The sequence below is a fragment of the Schistocerca piceifrons genome, chromosome 3, assembly GCF_021461385.2.
Source record: "Schistocerca piceifrons isolate TAMUIC-IGC-003096 chromosome 3, iqSchPice1.1, whole genome shotgun sequence".
Taxonomy (NCBI): domain Eukaryota; kingdom Metazoa; phylum Arthropoda; class Insecta; order Orthoptera; family Acrididae; genus Schistocerca; species Schistocerca piceifrons.
The window spans coordinates 67,261,154-67,273,915 of record NC_060140.1 but is presented as its reverse complement, the minus strand read 5'-3'; the positions used below and the strand labels follow the sequence as shown (position 1 = coordinate 67,273,915).

General features: G+C 44.1%; 1 protein-coding gene across 1 annotated transcript in view; it reads left to right on the top strand.

The window, feature by feature from the left end:
• Positions 1-12,762, top strand: part of LOC124788396 (arylsulfatase B-like) — a 103,394-nt gene that overhangs the window by 72,641 nt on the left and 17,991 nt on the right. Inside the window, exon 8 of the mRNA XM_047255662.1 lies at positions 11,701-11,836. Within this exon, the coding sequence (XP_047111618.1) occupies positions 11,701-11,836 (136 nt within the window). The remainder of the gene's footprint in view (positions 1-11,700; positions 11,837-12,762) is intronic.

Here is a 12,762-nt window from a genome sequence, read left to right as displayed (position 1 = left end):
ATGCGTTTGCTGTGTCTTTTGTTAACAACATGACCAGGATGGAACTGTTCAAATGTGTGTGAAATCGTATGGGACTTAACTGCTAAGGTCATCAGTCCCTAAGTTTACACACGAGATAACCTAAATTATCCTAAGGAGAAACACACACGCCCATGCCCGAGAGAGGACTCGAACCTCCGGCGGGACCAGCCGCACAGTCAATGACTGCAGCGCCTTAGACCGCTCGGCTAATCCCGCGCGGCTCAGGATGGAACTACATCCCTCCATAAAAGCGTGTTATCTCTCCTGTTGCGTCCATTTCAAAGTTTCCAAAGAACGGCCATAAACTCGCTAAAAGCCTCATGCTTTCACAAATATGTTTTGTGACAGGGTCTGGACGTCTGTACGCCGATGGCCCTGTCCCACGGAAATTCACAGAACACTGACAGTGGTTTTGTCGGCTTCCTGCCTAACAAGGGCCCCATCCTCTGCTTCATCGCCGGTCTACAATGCGCTGGCCATTGCAGTGGCGACTTCTCAGCCCTAGTCAGTCTACCTGGACGTGGCTGCCTCCCACCCAGCGCCAACCAAAGTGCCTGCACTTTGAGACCGTGGAACTCGTCCATCCAGACATGTCTCCCCCAGGATCTGTGGGAAGAAAGGGCTTCCCTCAGCCCACCATCGCCATGCACTTTTACTTTGAATTCAGGTAAAGCTTACTGTTATTCCTTCCCTAGGGCACACAAGTAAGAGCACTAACTACTGCCCACCATCATCACGATGTATGAAGTCAAAATAGAGAGATAAAGATCATTTTCCCTAAGAACATGAAGCAGCATAACACCGAATCAGGGCTGAGTGCCCTGCAGTCTCTCAACCTAGAGCAGTTGGCCACAGCATTGTTTCCTATCCCTGTAGGTACTATCCAGAAAGTCATTGACTCTCTTCCTGCACATCTGGGCTGCAAATGTTCGTTATTGAAGATTGAGATGGGCGATCACAATGAACCATGTTTGTGCGCTGCATTGCAGCTATTTGTGCATGGCAGAATACACACTTCTTGGTTGCTACTAGCAGACGAGCAAGCGCAGCTGCGCACTTCTTTACCCCCAGTGCAGAGAGCAGCAGACGGAGTACAAGCCAAGTGCCACTGGTGCCGCAACCTCATATCTATCGAATCATCCATCTGTAGAGGCTGCGTCAGCTAGGGCAGTTACTGAATGCCGCCCAGCGGCCCTACAGCCGTTCACCAGAAACGGCTCGGCCTCCACTGTTTCTGTTTTTCTGTTCATTATTGTGTAGAAGTATCTGAAAGCGATCTACGTTGAATGGGGGCAGTGCTTTCTCAAGCTATCATCACTCTCTAGAAGTTGCATTGAATTATCGATTTGTAGATATTAAACACATCATTGCTACCCTCACAATCGACCTCTGTTAAGAACCGGTGACTTTGGGACCTTACTGGAGGCACCTAGTCCGTAAGCCAAAAATGTGACGCTTCATATTGTTGATGATTTCTCGTAAAAACTGCGTCAGTCAGCGCACTCTACTGGTAGACGCTGAGGGTGGCCGGTCCGTCCACGAGCGTGTTAGCTGGTTAGCTCTGTCACCACTGGAGTAAGGAGCTAGCACTTCTGTCATCATTAAAAACTGCGTCAGTCAGCGCACTCTACTGGTAGACGCTGAGGGTGGCTGGTCCGTCCACGAGCGTGTTAGCTGGTTAGCTCTGTCACCACTGGAGTAAGGAGCTAGCACTTCTGTCATCATTACTCACTGTCATCATTACTCACTGTCATCATTGCTAAAGGCCATCATACCGCCTTTCATTTAAGACGATTGTGTACGTTTTTTTCTCCCGGTATGAAGTTGTGACCACTAAAGACTTATTTTAGCCTTTTTATGACAAGCACGTGGGATTACGTTCTAAAATTAGTTTGTTTGTTGGGCGCAGTATCTTCCTTTGCCGCCTTTATTCCGTCTGCTAATTATCAAGTGACACTGGAGTTACAATTGGTGAAACTACGGTTTTGTAACCAGTGTCATGTACTGCACTCTTAACTCGTTTAGCCGCCAATTGCTAGTTCTACATGTATTCAGGCCCATATGAATATCATTACTTCCCGTGATCTTCCTTTAGGATTACTTACACCATCGGTCTTTTTGTAATCAGAATTACTTCATAATCTTTTATGTAATTTTTACGCCAGTAACGAGTTCTCACGCTGCGGCCCCAGCTAATGGTTACATGTCCTGACATTAATATCGACACTTGGAAACCCACTATCTTTGCTGTCATTTTTCACCTTAATACAGAATTTCAGTCAAAATTGTAAATTCAGGATGTGGTATGCAGATGAGATCGCCCCATACTGGGTATTAAAATGTAATAATTTGAGGAATTCAATTGCATATGACAAAGCAAGAAAACATGTATGTTTTTTATCATTACCATTCACAACTGGGCGTGTTAGAGGAAGGAGAGGGACGGAATAAGCCACTTTACGTCATCACTTAACAGATTCAGTACTACGCTCGTGCGTATGTGGCTGTTTTGATGTTGCGATGGCGTGTCGATTTTCCACAGAATCATGTTTGGTGTTGAGTGGCTATTAGTTGACTGTCAGCACCTTCATCTTTCTGTCTCATGATTTCTTGTGGGGCTGCCCTGAGAAGCATATTCTTCCTTCCATTAATCCCACATAATTCTTCTCCAGGTAAAATGGAGGTCGACATGCTGCTATGGACCACGTCCAAGGCAAATAGTCTGTGCCGTTATATGCTCGCAGAGTCGTTGAGAATGTTATATTTGAAATCTGTGGGAAACACAGACGGAGGCTTAAGGCTTCAGGCATCAGGCCATAGGACAGACCATCATCAGGCCGTATGAAAGACAACCCGACACTCACTGTGAAACGAGGCTACCACAAAATGATACTATACAAGGGAAAGAAAATAGGCATTCCACTCAAAGTCTGATAACTGTTTTGACAATAACTTGACATGCCTCCAGAAGGTAAAGTCAGAAAACGTCATACAAAACATCATGGAAATCATGACACACACGAATCTCCTGAAAGGACGTGTGACTCTCAATTCACCTAAAAATTAGCTTAAAATCTCAAGTAAGGCTCCACAGGTTGAACTCTAAGTGATCTAAAGATTTATGAATGCTCCAACTCTAATTGATCTTCGAAAGATTTCTGAATTCTCCAATTGGTCGATTCAACCAACTCGGCGACTCAATAACTGATCCATCTGACGGATAGATGCCACTGTGTCCTCTTTCATCCTGAGGTCACCGCTGGTCGGCAGTTGTGTTCATTCTCCGGCAGTGCGTCTTTGTCACTGGTGGGATGAATATGCAGTCCCAAACAATCATTTGTCGACAGTGGCTGAGCAATCCTGTCAGTCTTCGTAAACGGTCTCAAACTTATCATTTTCTGTTGAAAACCGCAGAGAGTTCCTTCAGGTGCCTTTCTGCATTCCAGAGTTGTCAAGAAAGCATCAGGCCAAGAACAAACCTCAGATCCGTGGTGTTCGGAGCAGTCCGCCACTTAACAGCCAGTCTTTAAACGGGACAATGCTTTCAGAGCTAAAAAACCCTTTAGTTAAATCGTATTGTTACACTTCTCCGGCTTTCAGGAAAGTGTCGCCGTTTGCAGATGTAGCTGAATTTGAGCCCTTCGTCCTGAGCATCTGGCTGTGAAATATTACTCTACAATCCTGTCTACTGATGCATGTGCTGCTTTAGTTTCAATTTCTCTATCAGTTACTGCATATCTTTCATCCGCAAGTGGTTCACTTTGTGTGTTCTACTATGCAGCTTGGCGCTCCAATTAGGGAATTTTGGGAGCAGTCGCACACTGAAAGTTGTGGATTCCCAAGGTACGGTGGCGGTGCATACACAAGGTAGAGTCACACTGATGTGACAACCGCGTGTGTTAGTCGTCAAAGTGCTGTAACTCTTCACAAACCGCAGTTGGCAGTAGTAGCACACAGGGTATATAAAGCAAGTATGTCGGGGGTACGCTGAAAACCGTGCCGCGTTTATCGTAATGCCGAAACAGAGCGATTTAGCTGACGTTCAACTGACCAAGTTTGGAAGGATTTCGGAAACGGCTAGTTTTGTAAACAGTTCATGTGCCGCCTTAATTAAAGTATATCGTTCGTGGCGAAATGATGCTATCCAAAACCTGCGCCGAGGCAAGTGTGATGAGCACAGGCTATAGATGATATGGGTGAAAGAAAGGCTTTGGAGAGGTGTACAGGCGAATATACATGCAACTGTTGAGCAACTGACCTCAGAAATGAACGAATGGGCTGCCAAAATTGTCTATGCAACCACCATTCAGGGAACGTTGCTAAAAATGTAAATGTCGTGTGACTAGGGTCTCCCTTCGGATAGAACGTTCGCCGGGTGCAAGTCTTTCGATTTGACGCCACTTCGAACTCGGGCCCTTAGGATTGATATTCCGTCGCCCTGACCACTTTTTTCCCCTCATTTTTGTTAGATATCGTTCGTTGCGTTTTCTCTGGGCTGACGTCACAAGACATCCGTTCAAGTTGATCGTTAATTCCTTGAGTCAGTTTTTTTTTTTTTTATTACAGAGAGCACGCAGCCCTCTGACCGAACACGCTGAGCTACCATGCCGGCAACCACTCAGCTACCGGGGACGGACAGAGAACGTTAGTGCTTATTGACTACGGCATCAACAGCCTTGTTGTTGTGCCAATGCTGACTACTGTTAATCGGCGACAAAGGTTGGAATTTTCACCCCAATACCGCCACCGAATTTACAATGAATGGTGACAGATGGCCTTTTCTGATGACTCCGTGTTATGCCCAATTGCAACGATAGCCATTGGGAGTACGGAGTCCAACATCTAAAAGGAAACACCCTGCTTAATCGTCGTTAGGATCCAGACCGGAGACTGGAACAATATGGTATGGAAAATGTTTTCTCTGGGTGATCTCGTCATTCTGGAAGGCGCAATGGATACAGACAGGTACCCATCTATCCTTGGGGCCATGTCCACTCCTTCTCGCCGTTTGTTTTTCCTCGGTAGGTTGGCATCTACCAGCAAGACAAAGGAACATGTCACACATCTCGCAGTGTACGTGCGTGGTTGGAAGGGCATAACGAAGAATCTGTGGGACCACCTCGATCAGGCTGTTCGCGCCGTGGGTCCTCAACCGAGAATCGTAGTGCGGCTGGCCACGCAGTAGGGTTGGCATCCCTGTCGGCACTTCCAAGAATTTCAGAGACTCTTCTCCTGCATGCCTCGCAGCAGTCCGGCCTGCAAAAGTTGGTTATTCAGCTGGTCACATTTGATTAGACGGTGTAGTTTAGTTTGTATAGTTTATTTATTTACGCGTCCCATGTAGCATGGTCATGATGAAAGCATCACAAATTTACACGTATTTCAATAAGCTCATTTCCATGGCGGAAGGTGGCTGCTATGCTCTGCATCACGTACTCGTAAGAATGGGCTGCTAGCTTTTACTAATGAAAGAATTTTTTTTATTAACTGGGTAGTGGCGTCCCTTCTTTAGGGCCTTTAACGATAACGGAACAACCACACATCGTACTACCGCTGAAGTTACCAGTACGTTTGACGTCTGCACGTAATGAAAGACAAATACCTTAAACACACAATGTGACTCAAAGTATCCAGTCACTTGTCGGCGGTCATTCTTCACTTCCAGGACTGCCTGAACTCTGTTTTGGATACATGCAGTAAGTTGTCTGAATGTCTTTTGGGGAATGGCAGAACATTCTTTCTTAAGAGTCCCGAGTTCGAGTCTCGGTCCGACACACAGTTTTAATCTTTCTGGAAGTTTCATTCTTTGTTAAGAACGGGAACCAGAGAAGGTAGTGACTTTGGACGCCGAGTTAAAAGGAACAAATGGCTCCGAGCTCTATGGGACTTAACTTCTAAGGTCATCAGTCCCCTAGAACAGAACTACTTAAACCTAAGGACATCACACACACCCATGCCCGAGGCATTATTCGAACCTGTGACCGTAGCGGTCACGCGGTTCCAGACTAAAGCGCCTAGAACCGCTCGGCCACTCCGGTCGGCCTATGGAGAACAGTGGACGTCCTAGCTCACCCAGAAAGTTATCCACTGCGCTCAGTTCGGGAGTCAGAGCAGCATAATCCGTGTCAGGAATTTTACTGTCCGTTGTGACCGAGCGGTTCTAGGCTCTTCAGTCCGGAACCGCGCTGCTGCTTCGGTCGCAGATTCAAATCCTGCCTCGGGCATGGGTGTGTGTGATGTCCTTAGTTAGGTTTAAATAGTTCTAAGTAAGGGGGACTGATGACCTCACATGTTAAGTCCAATAGTAAGTACTTAGAGCCATTTGAACCAATCTTACTGTCCAGAAATCATTGCCTGGTACACGCTGGTCTATAACAGATTGGATTGTCATGCTAATAGCAACCATCATTGTCTTCAAACTGTTCCTCCATTACGCAATACAGAATGCTGTTAAATGAGTTCATATTCTTCCGCATTTAGCAGTTTCTTAAGTGCGGAAAAGGGACCACAAGCTAACCACGGAAAAACATACCCGTACAGGAACTCCATGTCCTCTGTACACAACGCAAAATGGTAGGTAACGTTCCCAGTCAATATCCAATCCCAAATGCTTTCATGGGATTGCTACAGAGGGCAGCGTGATTCGCCACTCCAGGTCACTCGTTTCCAGTCGTACAGTGCCCAGTGATGTGGCTCTTTACGCCACCTCTAACGTTGCTCTGCACTGACTACAGAAATTTGTTTCTTAGGGAGTGGCCGCTCGGTTGTTGTACCCCAATATTTTTAACTCCCTATGGACAGCCATTGTGGTAGTTAGAGAGTCGGTAGCACTTCGGAATTAATGAGTGATTCCTTCCACTGATTCCGTGCAGCTGTTTACAAGCATCCTCAGCAATCCTTAACGGTTCTTGTCCTTCAGTACATGATGTCTGCCAGGCCTTGTTTTAGCTGTGGTGGTCCCTAGGCGTTTCCACTTCACACTCGCATCGCCTACAGTCTACTTGGGCAGCTTTAGAGGGATTACAATGCATCTGTCATTTAGGTGACATCCTATGACTAATCCACTTTCGAAGTTACTGTGATCTTCTAACCACTCTTTCTGCTGCTGCTTGTCTACAGACAGTTGTATACTCCCTGCCTGCTTTTATATTGGCGGGTCCGCCTCTCCTAAAATCTTGTTGTCATTTCCGCACTACATAGGGTTCCAGAGGCATGTGACGAGATAATTATCTTTCTGTTCGTTAACTACTCCATTACACTCCAAATTTATTTATGCTTCAAAATGAAAAGGAAGGATATTACGGTGCCACCACACACGGATGCCATCTGAACTTTTATAAGAAACTGATAGAAAATCAGAGTTTTCACCGAAAAATCGTAATAGGGAGAAGATAGGATAATCACAGAACAGATTGTTTGACTTTTTCAGACGATCTTGGCATCTTAGCTAATCTGTATAAAACGGTACAATGCAGACTAATCTCCTACAAGAACAGATTCAAAAGTAGGCCTACGTACAGCTTTAGAAAAAAACAGAACATGTAACACACGAAAGAGGTACCGAAATAAGAGACAATTGATTACGTAAGGCTACGAAATTTACATATCTAGCTGAAATAATACCGCTGAATTCTTTGGGCAAAGAAGCCTAAATTAGCAAAGAAATGGAAAAGGGAAGTAACATTTCGATTAAGAAAAAATTGTGTATCATGAAATACTTATCCAGAAACGTAAAACTCCGCTACTATATTACTCCTATTAGACCAGAAACCTTTGACTCTTCAGAATGCCTTTAGTAAAATACAGTCAAACAGGAAAGGAGGAAAGTCTTGGGACCGAAATGTAATGATAGGAAATGGAAATCAAGAAGTAACTGAAAAGTGTGTGAAAGAAAAGAATGGATACTTTATACGCTGAGGAAGAGAGGGGTTGTATTCTATGGACTACTAAAGAGGCTAGAGGAGAAAATAACAACAAAAAGAATTTTCAACATTTTGACAGGGAAGCAAAACATCAAAGACGTGGATGAAATAAGTTTAAAGAGACTTGAGAGAAGAAAAAAATAACGAAAGAAAAAATAGGAAACAGTGAAAAGTTCAGAAAAAAAGTAAAGAGATTCATGGACTTCCAGAGTGAAACAAAGAGAAAGATTGGCGCAATATGGACAGACGAACGTACAAAACAGGAAAAGAACAAAGAACTATTAGAATGGAAGAAAGGAGAAAAGAAAGAAGACAGTAGTTACTTCCCTCGGTCCTCCGTAGGTCAGACCAACAATAAAACGCAAGTAGAGATGGGGAGCTCGTGAATGAGTCGTTCAAATGAACGCTTCACTCCCGTGAAGTATGAACCAACCTCTCTATTTCAATGAACTGGTACTTCAAACTATTCACAGATAGAACACTCCACACGTTCTTCCCCTGTCCCTCTACATCGGCGCTGCGTCACTCATTCTCCCTTAACTTCAGTCCTCCCTCTACAGCCTGTCAACGAATCGCGCGATGTTTATGGGGAACGATAGGTTTAGGAGGAGTTGGGGAGGTGAGGGGCGAAGGGAAGGCAGCGTCAACTGCTTCCTGCAGTGCTGACATCATTACCCGTGACTATTTGTGCAGTTATACTTCTAGTCTACGGGTAGCCTACCGTTGGCAGCGCTTGCAGACAAATGAATATTAAAGATACAAGCAAGGAGGCTGCCTGTGTGAACATGCACAACCAACATGAAAATAAAATGCTTACATTGTCAGTATGGAACTGATGCATGCGTGGGATCCACTCTTGGAAGATAACCGTTTATGTAGGAATGTTTATCTCTTACACATGATTGAAATAATTACACTAAATGTCAATCTGAGGGTTGTCCTAATTAAATTAAAAAAATACATATATATTTATGAATAAACATAAACGGATTTGGCGAATCTTCAGAGATTTCCGTTTAAAAACATGATTTGTTCCACTTCTTTCGTGTCAGGATATTTTTTCTGTCAATTGTAAGGTGTCCTGCCTTCGAGAACACTCGTAGAGGCTGCAACAATAGTCGCATTTTTGCAAGTTCACAGAGCGAGGTGTATACTGACAGCCGTTCAGACCACCACTGAAGTGGATTGCCTTGTCTCTGTAGCAGGGGCTGTTGAAAATATTTGTTCACTTTCACTATTGCAGCAGCTCTCGGGTGTGGATTACTCTGCAGCCCGGAAAAAACTTCATCAAATTCGAGCCAGAGACTAGAAGTAGATTAAGTGGTTGGAACTGAGATTGCTGAGATTGTTGCAGTAGCAGTGGATGTGTTCGTCAAAAATTTCTCACAGTGCCTGGTTAGGTTGAAGTTTACCATCTCAGCAGAGTATTTATCAGAAAAACCATGTAATTTGAACCGGAGATTCAATGAAGTTGCTTCTGCGAAAATGGAATTTTCCTCTATATTTCGAAATCGTCGTTATAGGTCTTCAGCTCACTTTTCGGCCATCTGTTGCACGTCTACATGAATTTCAGTGTTATTGACAAACCTGCAATACGATTATTTCAACGAGCGACTAAGGAGTATAACTTTAGAAGCAGTGAGAACATTTTCACTTTATATTTCCTCGATGAAGCCTTTAAAACTTTCAGCAGGTCGCAGTTTTGTGTTACACTTGCAATGTCCTCGGCAGTCACATTTGGAAGATCCGGATAATTCAGAGTGATAACCGTCATTAAGGAATTCTTAACCTCGATTATCCTTCGAAGCATATCATAGGCTGAATTCCATCTTGTAACTGTCCTGTTTTAGTGTCAGAACTGGCTATTTTAACTGTTCCTGCATCTTTTTTAGTTTCGTGCAGGCATGCGACTTTCTTTTAAAAAATTCAACATTTTTTTTTTACTTTATTCAGAATGGGTTGAATGTGTGGAAGCCCATTCTTAACAATTAAATTGAGTGTGTGTGCAAAGCAGGGGATGTGTTTCCAGGCTGTGAGTCTTACAGCTGCCACAATATTAGCAGCATTGTCGCTAACAACACAGACGACTTTTTCTTGAATGCCCCATTCCCTTGTGACACGTCGCAGTTCTTCGGAGAGTTTTTCTGACGTGTGCCCGTCGTCGTATTTAAAGCACTCTAGGAGGGAAGACGCCAGCTCCAGGCCTTCAACGTAGTGTGCTGTCGCCGACAAATAACTCTCATTTGTGGTTGAGGTCCACCCATCCATTGTCAGCACAACCGCTTCCACAGAATTGATTTTGACTCACACAATTTCTTTCATCACAGCGTACTGTTGTTGTAGTAGTGTATTGGAAATGGTCTTCCGAGCTGGCATTCTGTAAGCACCATTCAGTTTGTCTACAAAACTTTGGAAATGTTTGCTTTCCACTATCTTGAAGGGCAAATAATCCTTTTGAACAATCTCCAGAAGTGCGAAATCTATCTCCTGATTTCTTTTGTTCGAAAGAGATTTCGGAAGATACATAGGTAATGTTCCGTGATATTGATGTCTGCTGTCTGATAATGAAGTGATAGTGTTATTTTCTGGCACCGACTGCTATTCGCTTCTGGCAGTTGCTGATGTTGGTTCCGGATTGTCTGGGTTATTTGTCCAAGAAATATCGGAAGATGCAGGAGCAGGGGACGTTAAGCGCCTGACTGACAATGACACTGTTGGATGCAGCACTCGAACACGACGCGCTAGATTAAATGTATTTCCTCCTTTATGCGAAATATACTTAGAACAACAGTTCCACTTTGTTTTCCCATCAACTAAATCGGCGAAGAAACCCCAAATGTCACTACTTTTACGCTATCGCGAGTTGCTAGCCATCGTATAGGAGTGAACAGACACAAAAACTGCTTTCCGAATAAAATAAATAGGGCTTTTACCTGAAATCGTACCATTGACTACAGGTGAAAGTTTACGTTTTGAATTTGGAGGGTTATTATTCTCAACAAAAATATAATCTACAGGAAAACTTCTGAATAATTACTTAACGTAGGTATATAGACTTTGTGACAGTGGTAAACATATTCATTCTATTTTGGATTAAATTTGAAAAGGAACATAAAATAGGACTGCATTTCGTTGGCAGCCCTAGTTTTCAGTCCACGAATAAAACAAATATGATTTCATTTGGCAGATAAAGACTTTTTTGGGCGCTTCATGAGAAAATATTGAGCAAGATTAAATATAATACCTCCTTTATATGTGACAGGCTTCTCTGTTTATCTTTCCTTTGTCCCCTTCAGCCATGCTCTACTTAAGTTAACTCAGAAGCTGTAAGAGAGCGTAGCCGTGGCTGAGCGGCGAACTGGGCAACTTGGCCATGCTTCCGTACTTCATGAATGAACTAATTCATTTGAACGCTTCACGGCAAAGAGTGAAATGAATGAAGTAGTTCACGGGAATGAACAAGTTCGACCCAGTGCGGAGGGCCACTCCGGAGGTCTGGAAGCGCGCCAACAGGCAATGACTGGAGTTCTTGCACTGACTGGCCCGACAGCATGTTACTTGTTACAAAATACAATAATGTCATACCCTGAAGAAGGGATTTTAAAATCTAGAAACCGCTCGTGTTTTGAATGAAAGTTAGTACAACTGAAGCGGATCTCTCTGCATTAATCATCATTCCTCTCAGCTGCGTATGTCCTGCTTACCAAATCTTGTGTATCGTCAGGATGTCCAGAGTGAGGCGTGGCTTGTGTTGCAGATGAAGGCCAGCCTGTGGGAAGGCGGTGTGAGAGGCGCGGCCGCCGTGTGGAGTCCGCTGCTGCAGAACACGCCCAGAGTGTCCAACCAGCTGATGCACGTCACCGACTGGCTGCCCACGCTGTACGCCGCTGCAGGTACGTGACGAATCTGTAGCAGCAACAACTGCTCTGGGAAGCGGTACGTCTGAGACGACGGGGTGTAAAGGTGAGAAGGTAGACAACTCCAAGAAGGCAGTTGCTGGCAGGTGCGAATATTATCCAACTCTCACTGCAATCCGTCATGGTTGCAAAATACTGACACGAATTATTTACGGAAGAATGGCAAAACTGGTGAAGGCCGACCTCGAGGGAGAAACGAAAAGCAATGCCGACACTTAGACTTACTATAGGAGCTACGTTCACGGAAGGCAAATCTACGTTTATAGTATCTGTAAATTTAGAGAAAGCTTTTGAGAGGATTGTCCGAAATACGGTCTTTGAAATTCTGAAGGTAACAGGGATGATATACGGGGAACAGAGAAACCAGACTGCAGTCGTAAGACTCGAAGGATATGGAACAGAAGCGATAGACGAAAAGTGAAGGAGACGGGGTTGTGAAATATTCCCGACGCTATTTCATGTAAGCATTGAGAAAACTGTGAAGGAAACGAGGAGAAATTGATTACCGTTTTCATAAAACTCAACAACTACAAAATTTGCAAAAATGAGTTGTATACGTATTCGCGTACTTCTAAGACAAATCCATTGCAGTACACGGAATTTTCGAAATCTTACTATTTGCTTGTTTAATCTTGCACAAAAACTGCGAAATTATTCTAAACTTGACATCAACAAAAAATGAGTTTTGCCAAATTTGAACACCTACTGGTTGTGATTAGTTTTGAGCAAAGTAGCTCAGTAGTACCGCGTCAGGAGCCACAGTTGCATACCTTTTAATAGGATATTTGGTAGCATTGAAAAGGAGTTGAGAAAAGGTGATAACGTAACCTTACCATCACATTATCTGACGGTTCTCAGCCACCATGGTGCCCGTAAGGATCTGGGTGAAGACTGGCGTGTGT